The sequence below is a fragment of the Peromyscus leucopus genome, chromosome 1 (genome assembly GCF_004664715.2).
Source record: "Peromyscus leucopus breed LL Stock chromosome 1, UCI_PerLeu_2.1, whole genome shotgun sequence".
NCBI classification, from domain to species: domain Eukaryota; kingdom Metazoa; phylum Chordata; class Mammalia; order Rodentia; family Cricetidae; genus Peromyscus; species Peromyscus leucopus.
This window is the reverse complement of record NC_051063.1, coordinates 40132436-40157295: the sequence shown is the minus strand read 5'-3', so window position 1 is coordinate 40157295 and position 24860 is coordinate 40132436. Positions and strand designations below refer to the sequence as shown.

Genomic DNA, 24860 nt, shown 5'->3' with positions numbered 1-24860 from the left:
GCCTATTATTTTAATTTTAAAACGTTTTCCTGAGGTCCACTCACTCATTCCCTGTTCTGTTCACCAGGTCTGTTTTCTATTCCTACCCTGGAATGTTGCCCTGCCCTTGGACACCTTGACGGGTGACCCCACCTCTGCTCTGAAAGGGCTTTTGTCTGGTGGAGGAGGGGAAGGTAAATCATTTGACAAACTTCAGGCAACACCCACAAAGCCCCAGCAGATCTGGAATCTCAGGACTTATTAGCTCAGGTAAGAGTCACCAAGGGCGGAGCACCAGTTTTCTGGCTGTGGAGGTGGCCCAGAGGTTACCATTAGGGGAGCGTCACCACCCCAGATGAGAACTTAAACAATTTCCTTTTTACTTTTTGAGACAGAAGTTTCTTTATGTAACCCAGCCTGGTCTCGAACTTGCGATCACTCTCCCCGGGCTCCACCACACCTACCTTTTAAACAGTTTTTACAACCTATGTTTGCACTACCTCCATACTTAGAAGAATTCAAGACTGAGCATTTGCTGGTGCATGCAAAGGGTTCCCATCTATTGTTTCTTTTGATCTAATCCACAACCGTTCGCAACCAACAGTAAGGACTATCAGGATTAGTAACAGTAAGCAATCCGGAATCGGATGCTCTATTCAAAGTCACTGAACTGCCGCTGAAAGCCCAATTGCCCGGATCTCCCCTCTCACTGTATTCGGGGTACTGGTTCTGGTACCAGCCCACTTCCAGGCACCAGTAAGCGTAGCCAGCTTTCCCGCTTTCCCACTTCCCCCTATGCAGAATGAGGCAACATCCGCCGGCGCAATCAACAGGGTCGTGCCGGTGGAGACCTCGCTAGCCTCGCCGGAGAGCCACCGGGTTCCGGCTCCGGGAGGTCAACTCAAAGCACTCCAGGCGGATGGAAGCGCTCAAGCATCCACCACACCTCCCGCCGCAGGCGCCAGCGAGCCGCCCGGCAGCGAGCCCTGCGGATCCAACGCGCGTGCGCGGGGCCAGAGGGTACGCCCTCGCGAGCGCGCGGCGAGCGGGGCGCGTGCCCGGGACGCGCGCGCGAGCGCGGCCGGAGAGCGCGGGCGCGCGGCGAGTCGGCGTCGGCGTCCGCGCGCGCACGCGGCGGGCCGAGGCTTGTGTGGGTTGGAGCAGCGAGCGAAGCGGCGGCGCCCCAGAGCCGAGGGACGCGCGGGCCTGGCGCAGCGGCAGCGGACGGCTTCGGAGCGGACGCGGGGCCCCGGCGGGACAGCTCGGCCTCGCCGCTGGGCGCCTCGCGGGCGCCGGTCGCTTCCCGGGCCCGGAGTGGCCGCCGCCCCGGGAGACGCGCGGTGACACGGGCCTAAGGCGCCGCGGGCCGCGGGCGTCCGCGCCGTTCGGCCCGGTGCGGCCCGGTTGCGGGGCGGCGACGAGCGCCGGGGCAGGTGCAGCCCCCCGGGCCCGCGAGCGAGGTGTCCACGGCGCCGCTCGGCCGTCCCGGCTCGCAGCGGCCGCGCGCCCCCCTCCGCGGCCGGAGCTCGGTCGCCGCCCCGCCTTCTCCGGGGAGCGCCAGGCGGGAGCGGCCCGGACCCCGGGCTCGCGCGGGAGACGACGCGCCACAAACTTTGCCTTTTATTGTTCCTAGCCCTTTAAGTGCAAGGGACTCTGGTGGGCAGGCAAAATGTCCTTCTTCAATTTCCGTAAGATCTTCAAGTTGGGGAGCGAGAAGAAGAAGAAGCAGTACGAGCACGTGAAGAGAGACCTGAACCCCGAAGAGTTTTGGGAGATTATAGGAGAACTGGGCGACGGAGCCTTTGGGAAAGTGTATAAGGTGAGAGGGAGAAAACGGGAAGTTGGCTTAGGAGATGAAACGGTCGCCGGCCTGTCCAGGGTGGCGCGAGGACCTCCCCCCCACACCCCTTCCCGGGTCTTGCCCCCTTCTTGGGCTTTATGCATTGAAACTTCAGCTCAGCGTCGAAGCTGTGGCTCCCCGTAGGGTCTACTGAATACCCTGGGGCCGGATGCAGTTCCGAGAGTGAGGTTGTACAGTCCACCCTGTCAAACTTGGAAAGAAATGAGTGTAATTTAATGGGAGGAGCGGGCGGCTGTGGCCCTCAAGTATTTTAAAATCGGAAACTCTGTCGGCTTTTCAGTGTGCTCATGTTTGTTTACCAATGGCGTTTGCATGCACGCTTGCACCAAAACAGGTAACTTTTGGGAGATAGGGGCATGTAACTGGCAGTATCTGTAGTTCAAATAAAACAAGAACAAAGTGATTGCCTTTTACTGGATGATGGCAAAGTCTGTCCTTGAGTTGGTTGCTTGGCCACATGGAATGGAATTTCTGACAGAAAACTTCCAGAAGAAAATCTGCCTTTCATCCTAGTTTCTAAATATAATAAGCATTGGCTCTACCAGTGCTTGAGGAATTAAAAAACCACACGCGTATTTATTTATTTCAATAGAGGTTTGATGTTTCAACATGAAGGTGTGAATGTTAACTGTTTACATTGTCCTAGGAAGTATATGAATGATGTCATTGGAATATTTACTTCCTGAAGGGTGAGGTTCTTATGAGCCGCAGTTTAGGGGAAGGATCCACAGGGTTGCCTAGAAGTGAAAACATAAATACAAGACTTTTCAGTTTTATGTAATTTGGCCCCTGTAAAAATTCTGGGAAGTGGTCAGGTCAGTAGTAGCGTCCACATTTCCATGGATGAATACACTGAAGCTCAGAAATAGTTCACGACCACGTGATTCAGTTTAACCTTGGACTCAGGTCTTATGTTTCCCTATGTAGCAGTGTGTTTTTACTTGAACTTTATTTGATAGAAAGTGTTTCCCCTACTTTCTAAGCATAGTACACTTTATCTTGTAATGTGTACCTTGAATGCATTCTGTCAAAATCCCAGCCCTCATTTTTTATCCAGTCTGAAAGGCACACTTTCTTTGCTCTGAGTGTTTCACTTGTCATATATTATAATTGACATTTATATATAATAAGATTAAAGTCCAAAGTTTCACATTTGAATCTGTTTCTCAGCACTTGCATTTCCTCATGTGTTCATTGAAATGAAATAGTCTTTGTTATCTTCAGATGAATGCTATTCAGAGTTGGCATATAATATGGTTTCAGCAAAAGCTTGCTCTGTAAGGTGTATGGTAGGAAGGGCACTTAGTGTGGTTGGAAAATCATTCTGGGGAGACTTGTTTAAGGCTGGCTGTCAGAGCCAGCTCGGTGGTCATGGACAGAATAATCACCACATCCAGCTTCGTTTTCTTAGTTGTGAAGCTATAGGTTCCCTTGGATGTTTCTTGGCTCTTGCCATCTGCTGATGTCCCTCTGAGTGTGCAGTTGCTGAGGAGAGGCGAAGATAAACCCACAAAGCATCTGAAGCTTGTAGTAAGAAGTGGGCAGTTTTCATGGTGTGAAGACATTTCATCAAAGAGAAAACAGCATAGGATTAAGAGCATGGGCTCCTCCTATACCAGAATATTTCTTGCTCTCCCATATAGCAGTCTATGGCCTTGGCAAGTTACCTATGTATTCAGTGACTGACTTCCATTATTGAAAGGCCTACTTCTCAGTACTTGTAGTATAAATATATAGAAAGTATAAGGCACCCAGAAGGGGTTCAGTAAATGATAGAAATTACTGTCTTTATCTATAGAGGTCATAGAAGCACAGTGTGGTATGGGAGAGGAAAAGGGACCTAGAAGATAACAAACTATTTCTATGGCATAGGTAGATTGTGCCATTTTTCTCTGCAGGGGGTCATGTATAATCCTATTGCAACGTTAGTTGAAATTTCCTGCAAAATTTGAGACTTCATGTAGCTCAACATTACAAACCGCTTAAGCATAATTCCTGTGGGCTTAAAGATTATGTTTTACAATAATACTGAAGAACACAAGTTCTTTGCATTTACTTTTGAGGAATCAGGCATGCGTTTTTTTTTGTTTTTTTGTTTTTTTTTTTAAACAAAAATTTAAATTTAAGGTTATCTGACTTTTTGGTCTTATTTTTCATTTTCTAAAAGTTGTGTATGTTTCTGGATTCTCTGGAAGTTGTAAATTTATGTGAGGGAAACTAAAGTCCTTTTTGAGGGGTGAATGCTATCATCGTACCTTACTTAATATTTGTGGTAGTGTGCAGTAGACAACTATTTTAAAACTTGACTCCAGCTACCATGTGCTTATGGAAATTGAGGACTATTAAGATGTTAAGTTAGCCGGGCGGTGGTGGCGCACGCCTTTAATCCCAGCACTCAGGAGGCAGAGCCAGGTGGATCTCTGTGAGTTCGAGGCCAGCCTGGGCTACCAAGTGAGTTCCAGGAAAGGCGCAAAACTACACAGAGAAACCCTGTCTTGAAAAACCAACCAACCAACCAACCAACCAACCAAACAAACAAACAAAGAGATACTAAGTTGTAACTAGGAAATCGTGTTATGTACTTAGTTTATTGAAATGGGCTTCGCATCAGAGAGCTGCAATCCTTCCACACAGTCCACATCTGTACAGTTCTCACATAGTCACCTGGGTGCTTGTAAAATCATCACTGTGTAAGTTATTTTTCCTTTTAATGTAGTATGGTTGGATGTGCATGAAGATACGTAATATCCTTTGCATTATCTTATCAGAAACAAAAAAAATAGTGACATAAAAATACACATTGAGTGGCATGTCTGGAAAACTGTTTTACCTGTTAAAGCAGTTGAAACTGAGTCCTGGCTGTGTCTGTGTGGCAGATGACAGGACTATGTCTTTTATTTTATTTTATTTATTTATATTTACATTTTTTAAAATTTTATAATTTAATTTAATTTTACATATCAGCCATAGATTCCCCTGTCCTCCCCCTCCTGCACCCCAGGGCTATGTCTTTTAGAAAGCAGTGAAATATGTAATTCTTGTATTGAAGAAATACTGAAACATGTATGTGTATTTAGCAGATAATAAAGGGTTTACATTGACAGCAGCAGGGTCAAGACATTCTGTTGCACCTCAGACTCTCCTTAAATTACTCCTTTGTTTGCTGTGTAGTGGAGCTTTTAGTTTTGCATCTCTAAACATAGTTTAGTTTCATGTGTTTGAACATTATAAAAACAGAATCATATCAAGTGTACTCTATCTTCCTTTTCAGAATAATATTGTTAGTTATGTGATCTTTGTTATCACTTATTGCTGTGGTTAGTTGATTTTCATCGCTCTATAGCATACTATTACAGAATTGTAGTGAGTCTTTTTCTGTCCCACTAGCCAGCTCCCAAATAATGACATGGAGACTTATTATTAATTATGAAAACTTGCCTACTAGCTCCTAAATTAATCCATATTTTTATTAATCTACGTTCTACCACATGACTTTACTTCTCTCCCATTCTGTATGTCCTCCACATTTTGCCTCTCAGTGGTGTCTCCCCGTCCTCTTTCTGCCAGGAAGTCCCACCTATCTCCCCTAGCTGTTGGTCATTCAGCTTTTTATTACACCAATCACAGCAACACATATTCACACAGTGTACACATATCCCACAACAGGTTGTATCTCAGTCATTTGCCATTTTACTGTTAGTGAGCACATGGGTTGTTCCTAGTTTCGACTCTGACATAAAATGCTGGGATAGTTCACCAAGACTTAACTCAGGAGTAGCATGGCTGTGTTTCTAGAGCATTATGACTTTAATTTTACTGGATGATGGCAAACTAATTAAGCTATTTTATATTCATACTAGAGTGTATAAAGATGTCTTTGCTCTTCATTCTTGTCCCCATTTAGTATTGTTAGAATTTTTGACTATCTGATTATTAGTAAATGCTTTTTTATATTTTTATTGTAGTTTATTTGTGTTCCATTCTCTTGTTCATTTTCTTATTAATGTCATTTTCTGTCTATATGTAGTATATGTATTTGTAGTATATTTGTGTATATTATAAACGTGTACTTATCTTTATTTTTTTATTTTAGCCATTTCCTGGTTATGGTATCGTAAATATTTTCTCATTTTGTGACTTACCTTTTTATTTTCATTATAATGTCTTGACTGAGAGACTTCATGTCAGTATAGTACAATTTTCCAGTTTTTTCTTTTCTTTTAATGTTATTTATTTTTAAGGCATTCTTTCTAAACCAGTATCATGAAGATTCTACTTTATCTTCCAAAAGCTTTAGAATTTTTCCTTTAGCAAGTCCACAGTTTGCATAGACTAAATTTTTGTGTGTGATGTGAGGTCGGAATCCAGTCCGTGTATTGTGTTCCCTTCCTCCCACCACGAATACTTAAAGTTCCAGAACCATTCAGGTTCTTTCTCTTAAGGAGGGCCATCTTTCTGCTCTGAACTGTTTTATCTACTACATAACTTGTGCTTTTTGGCAGTTTTTACTTTATTGGTCTATTCCTAGCTCACTATTCCACTATCTTAGTTAGAAAAGCATTAAAGTAAGTCACCCGACAGTAAGACTGCCTCCTGCTTTTTCAACAATCTAGGGTATTCCTGGTCCTTAACATTTGCATGTATATTTTAGAAATACCTTGATTGAAATTCAGAAAAACAACCACAAACCATTGTATTATTTTTTTTTTATTTTTATTTTTTTTATTTTCGAGAAGTTTTCTTGTAGTTTTTTGATACTTTACAGGTGCTCGAACTCACAGAGATCCATGTCTGCTCCGATCTATTCTTGCAGCATGTATTTTTTAATTTTTGAATTTATGAATCAGTGTTGAGAAAGTTGACCTATTTTCCTATGTATATATTTTCTCTCTGTTTATGCCTTTCCTCAGTAATGGGTTCTTGGTTTTTGTTTTTTTTTTCCTAAAAGTCTGGGGAGCACAAACTACTTCAAAAGTGTCCTTGCTCTTAGGATTTCTTCCTTGATTTTGTGTGAAACCTTTAGGCCTTTTGAGAAAGGATCCATGGAGGGTATGTTTTTAGACTTTGCCTGTTGGAGTATCTTCTGTTTATAGTGCTGAAAATGGTGTGTAGAATTCTACTTCAAAACAGCGTTTCCTAGAATTTTTAAGAATGAGAATTTTTCTGACTTAGTTCCATTGTCCTTTGGCTTCAGGTGCTGATGTTGAAAATCTGATGCCAGTTTGTTTCCTGATTGTGTGTGATCCTTTTGTTTTCATAGCCTTTAGGATTGCCTTTCTTTTCATACTGTTTTATGATAATGTGACGCAGGTGTACACCCTCTACTTCCACCCTGTTCTGCTCTCCTTAGTCCTCTTAGTGCAGAGGCTCATGTCCTTCACTTCTATGGCATTTTCTTATATTATTTATTAGACAGTTTCTGCCCCTGCCCCCAGTAGCTCTTGTCATGATTTTGAGATTCTTTGTCTCCAAATTTAGTGGGTACTTAATATCCTACTTGACTTCTCAGGAGCTCTTGGTACACTTGACCATTCTAAAGCCTTCTGTTGGCTTTGATTTTCCTGCTTCTTCTGTGTCTACTTTCCAGGCTCCTTTGCTAGCTCTTTTGCTAAAGGATATTTAAGTGTTGAGTTCCTGAGAATTTGGGTGTATCATTTTCTTTTTCTTTCCTCCCACCTCCTCTCACCTCCTTCTGTGGGATGGTCTGTATGTCAAATTGCTCTGATTGGTCAATAAATAAAACCTGATTGGCCAGTGGCCAGGCAGGAAGTATAACAGGAAGGCAGAAGGAGTCACTGCCCCCCTCCCCATGACAAGCAGCATATGAAGATGCCAGTAAGCCACAAGCCACGTGGCAAGGTATAGATTTATGGAAATGGATTAATTTAAGATATAAGAACAGTTAGCAAGAGGCCTACCACGGCCATACAGTTTGTAAGCAGTATAAGTCTCTGTGTTTACTTGGTTGGGTCTGAATAGCTGTGGGACTGGCGGGTGACAGAGATTTGTCCTGACTGTGGGCCAGGCAGGAAAACTCCAGCTCCAGCTCCTTTCTCTCAGTAGCTCTGGGTAGCCTGGAACTCCCTGTGTTGATGAGGGTGGCTTTGAATTTACAGGAACCCTTCTGCTTCTGCCTCCTGAGAAGTGCTACCACTCCTGGTTCCCTTCTCCTCTTTGCTTATGAGAGCCTATTTTCTCCCATGTTTTAATTACCACTTAAGGCAATTAAGTCTGCTCAAAGATGGTTTTTGAAATTTAGATCCACACATCAAGCTGTCCATTAGCTATGTCTTAACCTTTTTTTTAAAACAGGTCTTGCTATATAGTCCTGATTGGTCCTGAACTGGTGATGTAGTCTAGGCTCCTTAGCCTCTGAGTGCTGGGATTATAGGCTTTAATTTATGTGGCTGGCAGTAATTTATAGTTGAGTTGATGTCTAACAGATACCTAGAACAAAGTCCAGAACATGAGTTCTAACTGTTGGCCCCTAGTTTATTCCTGTGGTCTCTTTAGTATTTACTATCTGGGGCTGCCATTTGTGTAGACCTACAGCTCCTGGGTTGTTGTTTAAGATGGGGGCCATAGCACAGTATGGCTTTGAAGTACATCTTCCCACCTCTCTTCCAAGTTCTGGGATTATTGTCATAGGCTTTCTAGAGGTTATTATTATTTTTAATTTTGTTTTTCAGTTAGCTTACAAAGTAGCAGGTTTCCCTATGGCATTTCATACATGCTTAGGTTTGGCCGACCCTTTCTGCTAACCTTCCTCTTTTGCATGTTCTTGTCCTCCATCTTCCTTTCCCCTTCCACTTTAGCAGCTGGTTGTTTACCATCACCAAAACTTGTGTACATTTTGTTTTAATCAATTTTCTGATTAATTTGTCTGTGTGTGTGGGGGTGGGTGGGTGGTGGTGGTGGTGGTGGTGGTGGTGGTGGTGGTGGTGTGTGTGTGTGTGGTGTGTGTGTGTGTGTGTGTGTGTGCAGGTCCTCATGCCACAGGACGGTGTGGAGGTCAGATGTCAACTCTCAGGCGTTGATCCTCCCTGGGATCAAACTCTGGTTGTCAGGCCTGCCCTCCCGTGCCTCTACCTGCTGAGACATCTGACTGGTTAGAAACCTGTAAGTTACACTTAGTAAACAAGCCCTGACACACACGCTCTTTCTTTCCCTCTGATTTTCTAGAGAAAACTGCTCTACCTTATATGTACTCTTACAATTCTTGTTGCTATGTTTTGGGCTTGATATAAATGTATTCTTTTCTGTACGTTTATATTTTTGGTATAATGAGGCTCATTGATGTCTCATGTAGTCATTTGATTTTTTTCTATAGTATTAAAATTTTTGAAATGCTACAGTTTACAATTTATTCTTTTGTTGGTAGTCATTTAGATTGCCTTTACTTTTTGTGTATTAATAGTAAGATTAATCCATGTATATATGTTTTTTCTCATGTATATGTGTTTGTGTGTGTATGTATGCAATTATGCCTGTGTGTGGGCACTTCTGTGTTGGGGTGTGAGTGTACAAGTGTGCGGAAACTCAAGGCTTGATTGCACTCTATCTTATTCATTGAGGCAAAGTCAGATTTCTCAGTTGAACTCAGAGCTTGCTGGTTGAGTTCGTCTGGCTAGCCAGCTTGCTCCAAGGGTCTTGTCCACCCTTTCCTAGAGCTGGAATTACAGGTAGGTCACATGCCTGCATGGAATTCACATGGTGTTTTGGGGATTTGAACTCATATCTCTATGCTCCTAGTAAGCTTTTTAACCACTGAACTATCTCCCCAGATATAGTCCAGACTAGTATAGAACTTTTTTTTTTAAAGATTATTTATTATGTATACAGAAGAGAGCACCAGATCTCATTACAGATGGTTGTGAGCCTCCATGTCGTTGCTGGGAATTGAACTCAGGACCTCTGGATGAGCAGTCAGTGCTCTTAACCTCTGAGCCATCTCTCCAGCCCAAGTATAGAACTTTTAAGCCAGGTTGCCCTTGATTTTGTGGTCTTCCTGCCTTTGATTCTCGAGTGTTGAGAGTGCAGGTTTATGCCCTCTATCCTGGCATCATCAGTATTCTTGAATTTTTTTTTTTTTTTTTTTTTTTTTGGTGCATACCTTCATTTGTGTTGGATGTGTACCTGGGAATGGATTTTCTGGCTTTTAAGTAGTTATGCCCACCAGGAGGACATTGAAGTATTTTAGTAAATTTTTTGATTATATAACTGAACATCATGGACTGAGGAGTATAAAGAGTGGAAGCTTATTTGGCTTGTGATCTTGGAGTTAGGATCATCCAAGAGCTTGGCACATCTGCTCAACATCTGGTGAAGGCCTTCTTTTATGGCAAGAACCATCACATGGAGACAGTAAATATGTCAAGATTTGCCTAATAGCCCAACTATTTCTCCAGTAATTCATTAACCCATCAATGTACTCTGGTTATGGAAGCAGGTATTGACTGCAAAGTGTGTGCAAGGGAACTTCTTGGACTTGACAAAATGATCTGAAGCTTAGCTGTGGCAGAGCCTTCATGATCCTGTTGTCTCCCTAAAGTCCCACCTCCAGTTACCATAAATGTATAAATTTGGGGATGAAGTTTCCAGCATATGAAGTTTGGAGGCTATGTTCAGGTTTTCCCAGGGAGTCCTGTGTCCTTACGCTGGGGTGATAATTCACACAGTAAAGTGCTGGTGAGGGCCGGAGTACAGTCTCTGAGAACCCGTGTCACAGCTGGGCACACTTGTGATCCCAGTGCTGGAAAGGAGCAGATGGACAGATCCTTGGCCAGCTGTCCTAGCTAATTGGTGAATCCAGGCCAGTGAGAGACCCTGTCTCAAAAAACAAGTTCACCAGTGCCTGAGGGACAGCAGTGAGATTGTCTGCGTGTCTCCACCCACAGACACATGTATTCATGTATATACTTAAATGTGTGTGTCTCTCTCTGTCTGTCTCTCTGTCTTCTGTCTCTGTCTCTCTCTGTCTCTCTCTCTCTCTCTCTCTCTCTCACACACACACACACACACACACACAATCCCTTACCCAGCTCTTTTCACAAGTCAGTAAGAGAAATAATTTCTTTTTGCCAAGGTCCATGGATGTAAGATGTAAGATGCTGCTGTTACTATATAATGTTGCATCTTCATTATAAGAATTGGTGCTGTTATATTCTAAAATGAGAGTGGGAGTGGCAAGTTTTTTTTTTTTTTTAAATTTCAGAACTGCCCCCCCCCCCAGGTGTTTCTGTGTAGCTATGGCTGTCTTGGAACTCACTCTGTACCAGGCTGGCCTTAAACTCAGAGCTGCTTGTCTCTGCCTCCTGAGTGCTGGGATTAAAGGTGTGGGCTACCACCCCCTAGCTTCAAAACAGATTTTTAATGATTGATACTAATCTGAACTCTGCTGAATTTATTTTCTTTCCTAAAGCTCTATTTTAGAAGATTTTAAGTTAATAATTCATCTTAAGATTATGAAAAGAAAAATGTCAGAAGCAGGACAACTTGCTTTCTACCCCTCCATTTTCTTGTTAGCTTTCTGCTTTTCTATATGGATATAATTAATTACTCAATGCACATACAGGGCGTAAAACATATTGGCCTTTTTTCTTTTAATCTATAAGATAGTCAGCTTTGCCAGTTTATACTTGTATTGGGTCACACGTCTTTGTAATGTGCTTTATCTTCACTAGCCTGCAAATAATGACATGAAGACTTATTAATTATGAAAGTTCAGCCTTAGCTTAGGCTTGTTCCACTAGCTCTTATAACTTGATGCTGTGGGATGGTCTTTCTGTATGCTGTGAATATGTGTTGCTTTCATTGGTTGATAAATAAAGCTGATTTGGTCTATAACCAGGCAGAATAAGGCTAGGCGGGAAAGCCGTATGGAGGGAGCTAGAGGGAGAAGGAGGGCGGAGTCGGGCAGATTCGATCCAGTTGCCCAAAGGAACAAGATCTCAGAATTGGTAAGCCACGAGCCATGTGGTGATGCCTAGATTAATAGAAATGGGTTAATTTAAATGTAAGAGCTAGCTAGTAATAAGCCTGAGCCATCTGCCAAGCATTTATAATTAATATACGCCTCTGAGTGATTATTTGGAAACAGCTGCCGGGCGGGGAGGGACAGAGAAAAGCCTCTGGTTACAAATTAACCCATATTTTTATTAATCTGTGTTCTACCACATGGCTTTTACATCTTCCATCCTATATGTCCATCTCATTCCTCCTGCGTGCCTCAGTTATCTCCTCTGACTCTCTCTGCCTGGAAGTCCTGCCTATCTCTCCTGTCTAGCTATTGGCCATTCAGCTTCTTATTACACCAGTCACAGCAATACATCCTCACACAGTTTACAGATATCCCATGGCATGTCTTCCTATAAATTAGTGGGGGAATATTAGTAAGAATGCTTTTTTTGTAGAAAAATATTTGAATCTGTCTTCCCTCTCTTCTCATCCTTCCATCTTCTCTTCCTCTGGCCTTCCCTTTCTCCCTAACTCCTTCTCTCTCTCTCTCTCTCTCTTTCTCTCTCTCTCTGTCTCTGTCTCTCTCTCTGTCTCTCTCTCTCTCTCTGTCTCTCTGTCTCTCTTTTTCTCTCTCTCTCATTTTATGGCTTGAAAAATGTGGACAATACATTTCATTTCTCTTTGTATGTTGTCATTTTTACAATTTTAAAGAAATTACTAGAAACCAATATAGCTTATTTTAATTTTACTTGTAAATTTCCTGTTGATGTTTTGTATAGTGTGAGATTTATAAAGTGATTTAAAATTTTAAAGGTCTGACTATAGTTTATGAGTATTCATTGACTAATAATACTAATTTATTTCAGAATATCCTGCCAAAATTTCATAAGAATAGCCAAAAAGTAATAGACAGTATCTAATTTTGTATCTTTAAGTTGTCTTCAAAGACCCTTTAGATTTATTAGCCCTGTTTTCTAGTCTGTGACTTGACGGCTGTGAAGTAATTTTTCCTTATCAGTGAGACCAACTCCTTTTCTTATGTTGATTGGCTGTTTCCATTCTTCTCGGAAGTGCTTGTAAGGTCTTCTGAGTTCTTTCTATTTCTCATAGGTTTATGGGAGTCATCGGATACTGGTCCTTTGTTATATATGGTCCACACATTTTCTTTGCCTCTGTGGTTTGTCTATTCTCTGTATCATGTCTTTTTTAAAATAGATATTTACATTTTTAACGTTCAATCTGTTAACTTTTCTTCTACACACTGAATGCTTCTGTATGGAGAAATTCCTGCCAACCTAATGCAGTGAAGATGTTCTTTTGTTATTTTCTTCAAGTTGGTAGTGCTGTCTTCTCCATTAGGTGTATGATTAAGTGTATTGATTTTTGTTTCTAGTGTGAGGTGGGGATTCAGCTTTACTTTTTTCTGTGGAGATCCACATGTTATCACAGACCAGCCTCTCCTTTTTTCACATTGCGTTAATCATGTATCACATATCTGTTTGCACGAGGTACATTTCTTTCACATTCTTTCTTTCTGATAAACTCCTAGAAAGAGAAAAGTTTTAGGATAAAGTGATTATTAATGCTTACTATGAAAATACTTTAGAAAGGTTGTATACATTATTTCATTTTCAAGATTTTTTTTCCGAGACAGGTTCTTGTGAAGTAGCCCACACTGATTTTGAAATTGAGGTCTTTGTGTTTTAGCCTCTCCAGTGCTGTCATTGTTATGAACCATCATGCTCAGCTTTTTTTCTTTGTGGTAAAAAATATATATAATAGTTACCACCACCCCCTTTCAGTATTGGACCCAGAGGTGGTTTTTTTTTTTTTTTTTTTTTTTTTTTTTTTTTTTTTTTTTTTTTGCGGGGGTGGTGTGGGGTGGATTTTGAGACAGGATCTTGCTACATAGCTCGGTCTGGCATGGATCTTATTGTGTATGGGACCCTCCTGTCTCTACCTCTCCAGCACTGTAGTTACAGGTCTGCAGTTACAGATTATATGGGTGCTGGGGATCTGAATACAGGTCCTCGTCCTTGCATGGCAAACACTATACTGACTGAACCATTTCCTAGTTCCTCATTTGCTCATTTTGAATTATATTTTTGTTTGAAAAGATTTTAGTTAGCAGTATGTGTTCTTAACTACTGGGCAGTCAATGTCACAGCCAAGGAATGATCTTCAGATATTAAGCATTTTGCCTCATGTATTCTTAAGAACAATTACATTTTATTTATTTTGTATGCATGTGCATGTGTGGACATACGTGCTGTGGCACATGTGGGCTCAGGACTGCTTGTAGGAATGGAGTCTCTTTCTCCTAGGTAGGTCCAGGGGTCAGACCCAGGTAGTCTTGGTAGCAGGCGTCTTTACATGTTGAGCTATCTCTTTGGCTCCTTAGTGTATTCTTATAGTTTTAGGCCTTATATTTTTATGTTTTGAATTAATTTTTGTATGTGATACTGGATAAGGTACCAACAATTCTTTTGCACATGGATACTAATTTTCCTAGCATGATTTATAGAAACAGTTGTCTGTCCTGTTGACATCCTTGTTGAAGATCATGACCACACACGCCATTGATCAGTATCTGTCTTTATGCCCTGCTACACTATTTTGATTACTACAGTTTTGTAGTAAATTTTGAAATAAAGAATTATGAATTCTTGAAGTTTGTTCTTTTTAAAGATTTTAGCTATTTAGAGTTATTTGAAATTTTATATTTTAGGATGGCCTTTTTATTTCTGAAAAAACCTTGAGGTTTTGTTAGAATTTACATTGAATGTATAGATTGCTATGGGCAATATTAACATTTTAACAATTCTGTCTAATCCATGAACATACAATGTGTTTCCTTTTTTTTTAATGTCTTCATTTCTTTTCAGTACTGTTTGGTTGTTTTCACTTTCTGTCTTCTTTATTAAAATGTTTTATTATTTGCGATGCAATTGTAAATGCAACGAAGATCCTTAAAATCTAAAAGCATTTACATTTCTTGAATTAATTCTAGAAGGTAGTTTACGTTTGTTTTGTTAAATATATATCTTGAAACTCTATGTAGTCTCAGTTTTCCACTTTATAGCTCTCAGTGTTGCTTTTAGCATGTTCAGGTCATTCAGAGTCAGCAGTCTGTGAAGTAAGTGGGACAGTGATGTAATCTGAGAATCGGTAGACATTTTAATTGTCCTTATGCTCTGGACAGTTGGGGTCTTACTCCTTGTTTGGGTGGTAGAATGAAACCTTTGCCTTTCAACCCCCAGAACCAGAAGCAGCCAAATTAACAGGACCAGTATTAGGATTAGTGAAGAGACCGAGTGTGTCTTTCTCTTTCCTTCCTTTCTTTCTTTCTTTCTTTCTTTCTTTCTTTCTTTCTTTCTTTCTTTCTTTCTTTCTTTCTTTCTTTCTTTCTTTCTTTCTTTCTCTCTCTCTCTCTCTCTCTCTCTCTCTCTCTCTCTCTTTCTTTCTTTCTTTCAAGATTTATTTATTTATTATGTATACAGTATTCTGTCTGCACATATCCCTGCATACCAGAAGAGGGCACCAGATTTCATTACAGATGGTTGTGAGCCACCATGTGGTTGCTGGGAATTGAGCTCAGGACCTTTGGAAGAACAAGCAGTGCTCTTAACCTCTGAGCCATCTCTCCAGCCCCCGTCTTTCTCTTTCTAATCTTACTGTTTTACGATTTCATTCATTTTTATCCTGTATGGGGTTTAACCTTTTTGATTGCTACCTTTGTGGGACTGGAATCAACTTGATTTTTGTTGTAGATCTTTATAATTTCTTTTCTCCTTTCTTAGGTCTTTTAATTTCTAGCTGAGATTATTAAAATCTGCTTGTTATAAAAATATTATGTAGTCTCAGAAATGTAGAACTGTAGAAAGAAAATAGGATTTAAGAAAATTTTCTCACCATCCAGGAAGTGTAGTAACTGTTAAAACAATAGTGTAGGAGAGTTTAGTTTTTACCCTCCTTCATTTAGAACATAAAATCAGTAGAGAACTCGGGTAAGTTATGCTTTCCCATGATCCTCTATTTGTTTATGTAAAATAGCCATGCTATATTGATACGTTACAAAAATAAAAATACAAGTTTGAATGTCCATGGTTGATCCTTGAAACCTTTTATCAAAGGAAGTCACATTTTAAATTAATTTTTATTACTTGTTAACTTACTTTTTATTAACATTTGCTTAGTTATCTCATGAAATCTTTATGTTGGGCAGATAGAACATGTGTTTAGCTTTTGCGAGGCTGTCGGTTCAATCCCAAGCTCTTTATTAAACAAGACAAGACAAAACTAACTAAAAATACCTTAAAACTTCAAATTATCAGTTTTCATGCTTTTGGTTATTGTGTAGATGACTTTTTAGAGTCATGGTATTTATTAGTGCTTATTTCGGCTTGGGTGTTTTAGAGCTCTCTGGAACCAGATTCTAATGAGTGATTAAATTATTTTAAGGTAGTAAATAAGAAGCCTAGCACTTTCCCCCCTTTCTTTCTTTTTTTTTCTTTTTGCTCCAGGAATTGGAGCTAGGGCCTTTCAGGTACTAAGCATGCAGTGCACAGAACTACACTTTTAGCTCTTAGATACACTAATGTAACTTTTATTTGTTACATGAAGCAGAAAGATAGCATTGTTGGTTCAATCATTATATCTAGGGCAATGGAGTATAAGAATTTGTGCCGGGCGGTGGTGGCGCACGCCTTTAATCCCAGCACTCGGGAGGCAGAGGCAGGCGGATCTCTGTGAGTTCGAGGCCAGCCTGGGCTACCAAGTGAGTTCCAGGAAAAGGCGCAAATCTACACAGAGAAACCCTGTCTCGAAAACCCAAAAAAAAAAAAAAAAAAGAATTTGTTACAGTAAGGAATTTTAGGGATTACCTAATAATGTCAGTTTCTTTTCTCCATTCTGTTTACTAGGGCTAACACTTTACAGTGCTCTCTCAGGACAAGCTGGCTCAGGTCTGTTCTTCCTGCAGTGTTACAGTAAAATGGTAGGAGAAGAGCTAATCTCTCCCTGGTTGATTTTTGTCTGCCCCAGAGGAAAGTAATTTTTAATTTCTGACTCAGCTGTAGTACCTTTTTAAGGGGGACAAACTTAATGCTGTGTCTTACCAGTTGTAGTAAGTCTCAGTGTAGCTGGAGTTTTCCTGCCTTGCCCACAGTCAGGACAAATCTCTATCACCCTCCAGTCCCACAGCTGCTCAGACCCAACCAAGTAAACACAGAGACTTATATTGCTTACAAACTGTATGGCCATGGCTGGCTTCTTGCTAACTGTTCTTATAGCTTAAATTAATCCACTTTCATAAATCTATACCTTGCCACGTGGCTCGTGGCTTATGGGCGTCTTTATATTTTGCTTGTCATGGCGGCGGCTGGCAGTGTCTCCTTCTGCCTTCCTGTTCTTTTTTTTCTCCTCTCTGTTAGTCCCGCCTATACTTCCTGCCTAGCCACGGGCCAATCAGGTTTTATTTATTGACCAATCAGAGCAACACATTTGCCATACAGACCATCTCCCAGCACAGCCAAGTGCAGACCATCTCAGACACCTGCACTCAGGCCCGTGGTCCTAATCATCCTCTATGTGGACCTGCTGGGTCAAGCCACTAGGAACCCGAGAATGGGCTCCCACAGGACATATAGAACATCCCACAGCATTTCAGTTTCTCTCTCTCTCTGTCTTTCTCTCCCCCCTCCCCCTCCCCCTCCCCTCCCTCTCCCCTCTCCCCTCCCCTCCCTCCCTCCCTCCCTCCCTCCCTCCCTCCCTCCCAAACAACTCTGAAATTGGTGAAGTAGGAGGTGTTTTTGCCAATGCTGTTTTATAATGGCTGTGGGCTAGGTCTTTGTCACCATGTAGCCATTCCCGAATCACAAATTTACATGTGTCCTTAGTGTCATACAATTACAATTCCTTGGTATCTCAGCCCCTAAACTATTTTAAGGATCTTATGAAGAGGCAGTGTGAGTCCTACATAATTAAGACTTTTATGTGGAAAGTTCAAGAGGGCATCAGCATTATCACCTGCAAAGTGGGAGTCATTATCTTCCAGATCTTGGAGAGCATTTTGGAGTACTTGTTTAAGAGATGCTGGACCTCACTCAGTGTGGTGTTGTCAACATACCAAAGATGGAGGAGGCAGGAGGAACCCTGGTTTGAGGCTAGTCTAGAATACTGCAGCAAGATCCCATCACAAAGCTAACCAATCACTCACCCAGCCAGCCAGCCAACTGACCAAAATTCTTCATTACTAAAGCTTTTAATGTTCAGAGGATGGTAGCATAGGGAAAATACAAACATCAGATAATGGTCAGTGAATGTAATTCAGAGGAGTCAAATTTAAAATTTCATATATTCATAGGGATAATAGATATACAGTAGTAATTTGGACGAAATTTCTGGATTCTTGGCAAAATTTTAATTAGTATTTTCTTCTTTGGTCCAGAAAATAATGGCACATCTTTTTTATTTGGCTTTTACTTTTGAGATAGGGTGTAGTTTGGGTTGTCACTCACTATGTAGCTCATGCTGGCCACCAACTTGGAAGAATCCTCCTGCCTCAGCTCCCCAAGTGCTGGGAATACAGGCATGCACTAGTATACTCAGCTTTATTTTTTTTCCAATAATAATACATCTTAAGAGGAATTCTAGATTGGTTAAAGTTTGATGGATTATGGTATCTGTCTAGAGTGGCAGAGTAGTAATGCTGACCTGTGTAGCAATCTTTTTATCTAAAACATATTCTCTGAACCCTAAACCTTAGTAGTAGTTCTGTTTTTTCCAAAAGGAAATACAACTTAGCAATAATCTACTTGGGAAATTCCCATGTGGAAGCCGATGCCTTCTTTATTTTCTTTTACCTTCCCTGAGAAATCTCCAGTGTACTGATTTTGTTTTTAGTAGAAAGAATGCATGTCTATTTAAGAGAATTCAAGTACTGTAATGAATACCAAAGTCAGGAACCTCCATCCTCACTGTGAAGTCATCAGTGTGTATGTCTGTGATCTGTCTGCAGGTGTGCGTAGCTTCCATGTGGGAACATTATATACTTAGGCAGTTTTTTTTTTCCCACTCAGTCACGTGTTATGGCTACCATTTCATTTAAGAAATGTTAATTGATTGGTCAATCTTAGTGACTGAGTTTTCATTTTAGAACTGTACTGTGTGATTTAAAGGAGTTCTTGTTAGGCTAATCAGTTTTCTAGCATCATTGTAAATAATGCTTTGATACTATTTTTATGTATGGATATTTATTGTATGAAATTGTGTTGTTGTTGTTTTTTGTTTGTTTGTTTGTTTGTTTTCAGTTTTTTGAGAGGGTTTCTCTGTGTGTAGCCCTGGCTGTCCTGGAACTCACTTTGTAGACCAGGCTGCCCTTGAACTCATAGAGATCTGCCTGCCTCTGCCTCCATGAGTACTGGGATTAAAGGCTTAAAGGCTTGTGCCACTACCTCCTGGCTTGAAATTATGTTCTGATGATTCTTAAGATAAATTGTAAAAAGTAGGATTTTTTTGTTTTTTTGTTTTTGAGATATCATCTCACTATATTCTCCTGGCTGTCCTGGAACTGTGTAGGTCAGGCTGGCCTTGAATTCACAGAACTGTACTTGCCTCTGCCTCCAAAGTGCTGTTGGGCTTAAAGGCACTCGCCACCACGCCGACTTGCAGGATTCGAACCTCTGTTTATTCACACACATCTGTTAGTACTAGTGTTTGCACTTGGTCTTAGCTGAGAGGCCAAGAAATGATTTTTAGTAGTTTTAAAAGCTCATCACTCTGTTGCTTTAAAGGTAATAATGCAGTTTTGTTAAAATAACACATAATATTAAAACATCTTATAAAAACAAACTAATTAGTATTTTAAGGTCTGATTCCTAACCTTTAAAAAAGTGATCTTGGGGGTGGGTGAACCCCAAGATTAGACACTTTGCACAAAACCTGGTGACCCAAGTTCAGTTCCGGAGACCTACATGCCAGGAGAGGACTGACTTCCAAATGTGTGCCTTGCTGTGGAACCCCCATGGGACCAGACTAGGCCCTCTGGATATGGGCGACAACTGTTTAGCTCGAACTTTTTGGGGGACACCATGGCAGGGGGGTTGGGATTCATTCCTAGTGCATGGGCAGGCTTTTGGAAGCCCGGTGCCTGGGCTGTGCCACCTTGTGCAGCCTTGGTGCGGTGGGGAGGGGCTTGGACCTACCTTGGCTAGGTGTGCTGGGCTCTGCTGACTCCCCATGGGAGACCTTGATTTGGAGTATGTGGGTATTGGGGGTGGCTTGGGAGGGATGAGGTGGGATCTGTGGGTGGTATGTAGGGTGAGTAGAAAATTTATTAATTTAAAAAAAAGTGTGCCTTGGTCAGTGTTCACACACAACAAAATAAATAAAATGTAAGCTGGGTGGTGGTGGCACGCTCCTTTAATCCCAGGACTCGGGAGGCAGAGGCAGGCAGATCTCTGTGAGTTCAAGGTCAGCCTAGTTAACAGATTGAGATCCAGGACAGGCTCCAAAGCTACACAAAGAAACCCTGTCTCAGAAAACCAAAACCAACCAACCAAACAACAACAACAAACCCAGATTTTGTCCTACTACTTAGTCAAAACCTTTAATTTATAAATGTTGTAGGTGAGAAATTATTCAGCCACAGGGGTAAAAAATGGAAAACAGCAAAATGGGACAAGGAAAAAAAATAGGTGGAAATATAGACAACCAAAAGGATTTGGAACTTAACCTGTACTCTTCTTTCAGGGTCCTGATTGGACTTGAGAATCAAATTGATCTAAGATGGATTATTAGGAGAAAAGCATACAAAGGTCACAGAAGTTTTACAGAACATGGGACCCAAAGAAATAATAACATAGATATGCTTTGTTTGGATCTTAGGTTGAACAAAGGCAGTTGTGGAAAGCTAGACAAATGATGCACGAAGATTACAAAGAAAAAAGTGTTTTTTTGAACAGGGTCTATCTGTTGGATTCTCTGGGCTATAGCTTCTGTTAAGAATGTTCTTTGGGTCTAGAGAAATGGCTTAGTGGTTAAAAGGGTTTATTGCTCTTTTATTTATTTATTTATTTTACAATACTATTCAGTTCTACATAATAGCCACAGATTCCCTTGTTCTCTCCCTTCCTGCCCCCCTCCCCTTCCCCCAAGCCCACCCCCCATTCCCACCTCCTCCAGATCAAGGTCTCCCCCGAGGACTGGGATCAACCTGATAGACTCAGTCCATGCAGGTCCAGTCCCCTCCTCCCAGATTGAGCCAAGCGTCCCTGCATAAGTCCCAGGTTTCAAACAGCTAACTCATGCAATGAGCCCAGGACCTGGTACCACTGCCTAGATGCCTCCCAAACAGATCAAGCCAATCGACTCTCTCACCTATTCAGAGGGCCTGATCCAGTTGGGGGCCCCTCAGCCTTTGGTTCATAGTTCATGTGTTTCCATTCATTTGGTTATTTGTCCCTGTGCTTTATCCAACCTTGGTTTCAACAATTCTCGCTCATATAAACCCTCCTCTTTCTCACTAATTAGACTCCCAGCGCTCCGGTGGGTTTATTGCTCTTATTAGGAGATGCAGGTTCAGTTCCCAGCATCCGCATGATGGCTCACAACCACATGTAACTTCAGCTCCAGAGAATCCAGTGTCCTCTTCTGGCTTCCTGCACACATGTAGTGCATATAAACTCATACAGGCATGCAAGTAAAAACGATACATCTTTTTTAAAAAGAAGAAAAAAATGAAGATGTTTCTTTTGCTGTACTGAGAAATGGCATCTTTCTTGCTTGACTTAAAAAATTTACTTGTAAAAATTCTTGTTTTCAGGAATGGGAGCTGTGAGAATTGTCTTTTTGCATGTGTTTTTCAAGGCCTTTTGTTGAAAGTAACCCTTGTATCAGAATGATATATTTGGAGTACTCTTAGATAATAATGATTAATGTGAAAAATGGGCTTGGAAACATCTGGATCTAAATTCTACTTCTGCCTCTTACTAAGCTGCAAGATCTGGGGAAGCTTGTTACCTCTTGTGTTAGGGTTTCTATTGCCGTGAGGGGACACCGTGGCCAGGGTAACTCTTAATAAGGAAAACTTTTAATTAGGGCTGGCTTACAGGTTCAGAGGTTTAGTCCATTATCGTCATGGCGGGAAGCATGGTGGCATGCAGGCAGACATGGTGCTGGAGAGAAAGCTGAGAGTCCTACATGTGGATCCATAGGCATCCGGAAGAGAGCCGCACTGGGCCTGGCTTGGGCATTTGAAACCTTAAAGCTGACCCCCAGTGACACACTTCCTTCAGCAAACCTCACCACCTAACGGTGCCACTCCCTGTGAACCTGTGGGGGCCATTTTCATTTAAACTACCATGCCTGTTTGTTTATATTCTCCTTTGAAGTGGGGGTAATAAGATATCTGGTGTTCTAAGGATTACATAACAGTAGTAATAATTATAGCTAATACTTTTGAATTCTTACTATGTGCGTCAGATATATTAAATGCTTGTATGTATTTTAAGCATGGTTAATATGTATTATCTTGTTCTCCCGAACCTGCAAAGTGTAGGTAAATTTTACTGGTGATGGAACTAAAACAGGAATTTTTAAAAAGTTGCTGTAAGCAAAACAGCTTGGAAGTGGCAGCAGCGGAATGTGAGCCCCTGGCAGTGGAGCCGCTAGGGCAGTGAGCGCCGACCTCCTGGCCTGTAAAGCACTTAGCCCTTTGCATGGCAAGTGGGATTCATTTATTTGTGTGAGACAGGATCTTGCTTTGTAGCTGTGGCTGGCTTGGAATACACTGTGTAGACTGAACTGGCCTCAAACTAGTGTTGATTCTCCTATCTCTGCCTCCCAAGTGCTAGAATTGCAGGTGAGAACTACCTTACCCAGCCTGCATAATTAATATTTATGTTTAAGTTACCTTTTAAAAACAGTGTGTAAGAGAATGAGAAACCACAGGCTGGGAGAAAATATTTGCAGAAGACATCAACTAAAGGTTTGAAAACTCTTAAAACTCAATAATTAGAAATTAAAAAAAAAAAAAAAACATGAACAGCAACCTCACCAAAGAGGATATACAGAGAACAAGTAAGCACTTAAAAGATGTCCCATATATGTCTGTAGGGAATTATGATTTGAAACATACCCATAAGACTGTTAGTGATTACGCAGACACCATTGGGATATGGAGCAGTATTCTCATTCATCGTTAGTAGGGATGCAAAATGACACAGCCACTTTGGAATTCAGTGTGGCAGTTTTCTACAAAACTAAGCCCACTGTATGTTCCAGCAGCTATGTTGTTTGGTATTTACTCAATAAGTTGAAAACTATCCATACTGAAACCTTCACCCACATGGTAATTCATAATTTCCAAACTTGGAAGCAGCACGTGTCATTAATTAGGTGAAAGGGTAAACAAACTGGTACATCCCAGCACTAAAAAAAAAGAAGCTATCAAGCCATGAGAAGACCTATAGGAGCTTTAAATATATATATGTATAAACTAGATAAAAGCCAACCCGAAAAGTCTATTATTCTTTATGTCATTCTAGAAAAGGTAAAAGCAAGGAGGTAGTAAAAGATGAGTGGTTGTCAGCAGTCAGGGGAGGTAGAGGTGAATAGCTGGAGCACAGAGGACTTTCAGGGCAACAAAACCTTCCGGTATGATCAAATGGCGGCAACATTTCATTACGCATTGCTAGATCCCATAGAATGTGAAGCACCAAGACTGAACCCCAATGTGAGCTGTGCATAGAAGTGAAAATGGTATGTTAATGTAGGCTCATTGGCTTCAGCAGAGCAGGTGTAGACTGGGAGATGGGTTGTGGGGGACACAAAGGAACTTTGTGCTGCTGTTCAGTGTTGCTGTGAACCTAAACATTTTCTTAAAAAAGGAAAAAAATTGAAATGTAAAAGCAAGCATTTAAAGTGTGACAGATATTTCTGATACTTTCATTTTTAGGCCCAGAATAAAGAGACCAATGTTTTAGCTGCTGCAAAGGTGATTGACACCAAATCTGAAGAAGAACTTGAAGATTATATGGTTGAGATTGACATATTGGCATCTTGTGATCACCCGAACATAGTCAAGCTTCTAGATGCCTTCTATTATGAGAACAATCTTTGGGTAGGTAACTTCCATTCCTTTACAGAGCAGCCGGAAGGAGTTAATTGTCCTAAAGAGGTTGTGAACACTCATTTTGTGTACTACCTCTTCTATTACTTACTTGCATTACTTGATTGAGGGTTGACCTGCCAATGAGAGTCATTAACAAGGTAACGATCTCAGTTTCAATGTTCAGTTTTAGTTTCAGATTCTACCATTGTGTTACCATTGTTTGACACTGGATCTAGGTGGGAAAGCTTGTCCAGAAGTATTAAAATTTCCAAGATACGTTTGTGTTTGTAGTTTCAATTTAAGTATTAAATATTTTTGAAGGATTGTTTCTCTTTTCTCTTCCTTTCCCTCCCTCCCTCCCTCCCTCCCTCCCTCCCTACCTACCTCCCTACCTTCCTTCCTTCCTTCCCTTTCCTTTCTTTCCTTTCTTCTCTCCTTCCTTCCTCCCTCCCTCCCTTCCCCCCTCTTTGTTTTTCTATGTTATTTATAATTTTTATCCCAAAGTTTTTATAAATCATACAATACTATAAACTATGAGAAATGTAAAATTTTATACTAGTCTCAACTTCACTGCATGATGAAGTGGTTAAATTATATACATTTTGTTCATTTTTAAGAAAATAGGTATAAATAGATAAAGCAATAATATTTTAATATTTACTTGAGCTAATATAGTTTTATCAGGAGCTTTTTTATAAATTAAAAAATATTGATTTATGTATGTTGGTGTTTTATCTGCATGTATGTCTGTGCACCATGTGCATTTCTGGTTCCTATGGAGGCAAGAAGAGGACATCAGAACTCCTGGGACTGGAGTTACAGATGGTTATGAACTTCTGTGTGGGTCCTGGGAATCAAACCTGGGTTCTCTAGAAGAGCAGCCAGTGAGTGCGCTGTTGAGCCATCTCTCCAGAATCTCAAGAAAGCTTTTTATAAAATAGAGTTTTAGAT

At 41.0% G+C, this 24860-nt stretch overlaps 1 protein-coding gene across 3 annotated transcripts in view; it reads left to right on the top strand.

The window, feature by feature from the left end:
- Positions 1-1422: 1422 nt before the first annotated feature.
- Positions 1423-24860, top strand: part of Slk (STE20 like kinase) — a 57125-nt gene continuing 33687 nt past the window's right edge. For all 3 annotated transcript variants that reach the window (XM_028874657.2, XM_028874656.2, XM_028874658.2), the window contains exons 1-2: positions 1423-1798; positions 23754-23918. In XM_028874657.2, the coding sequence (XP_028730490.1) occupies positions 1649-1798; positions 23754-23918 (315 nt within the window). In that variant the 5' untranslated portion in view covers positions 1423-1648. The remainder of the gene's footprint in view (positions 1799-23753; positions 23919-24860) is intronic.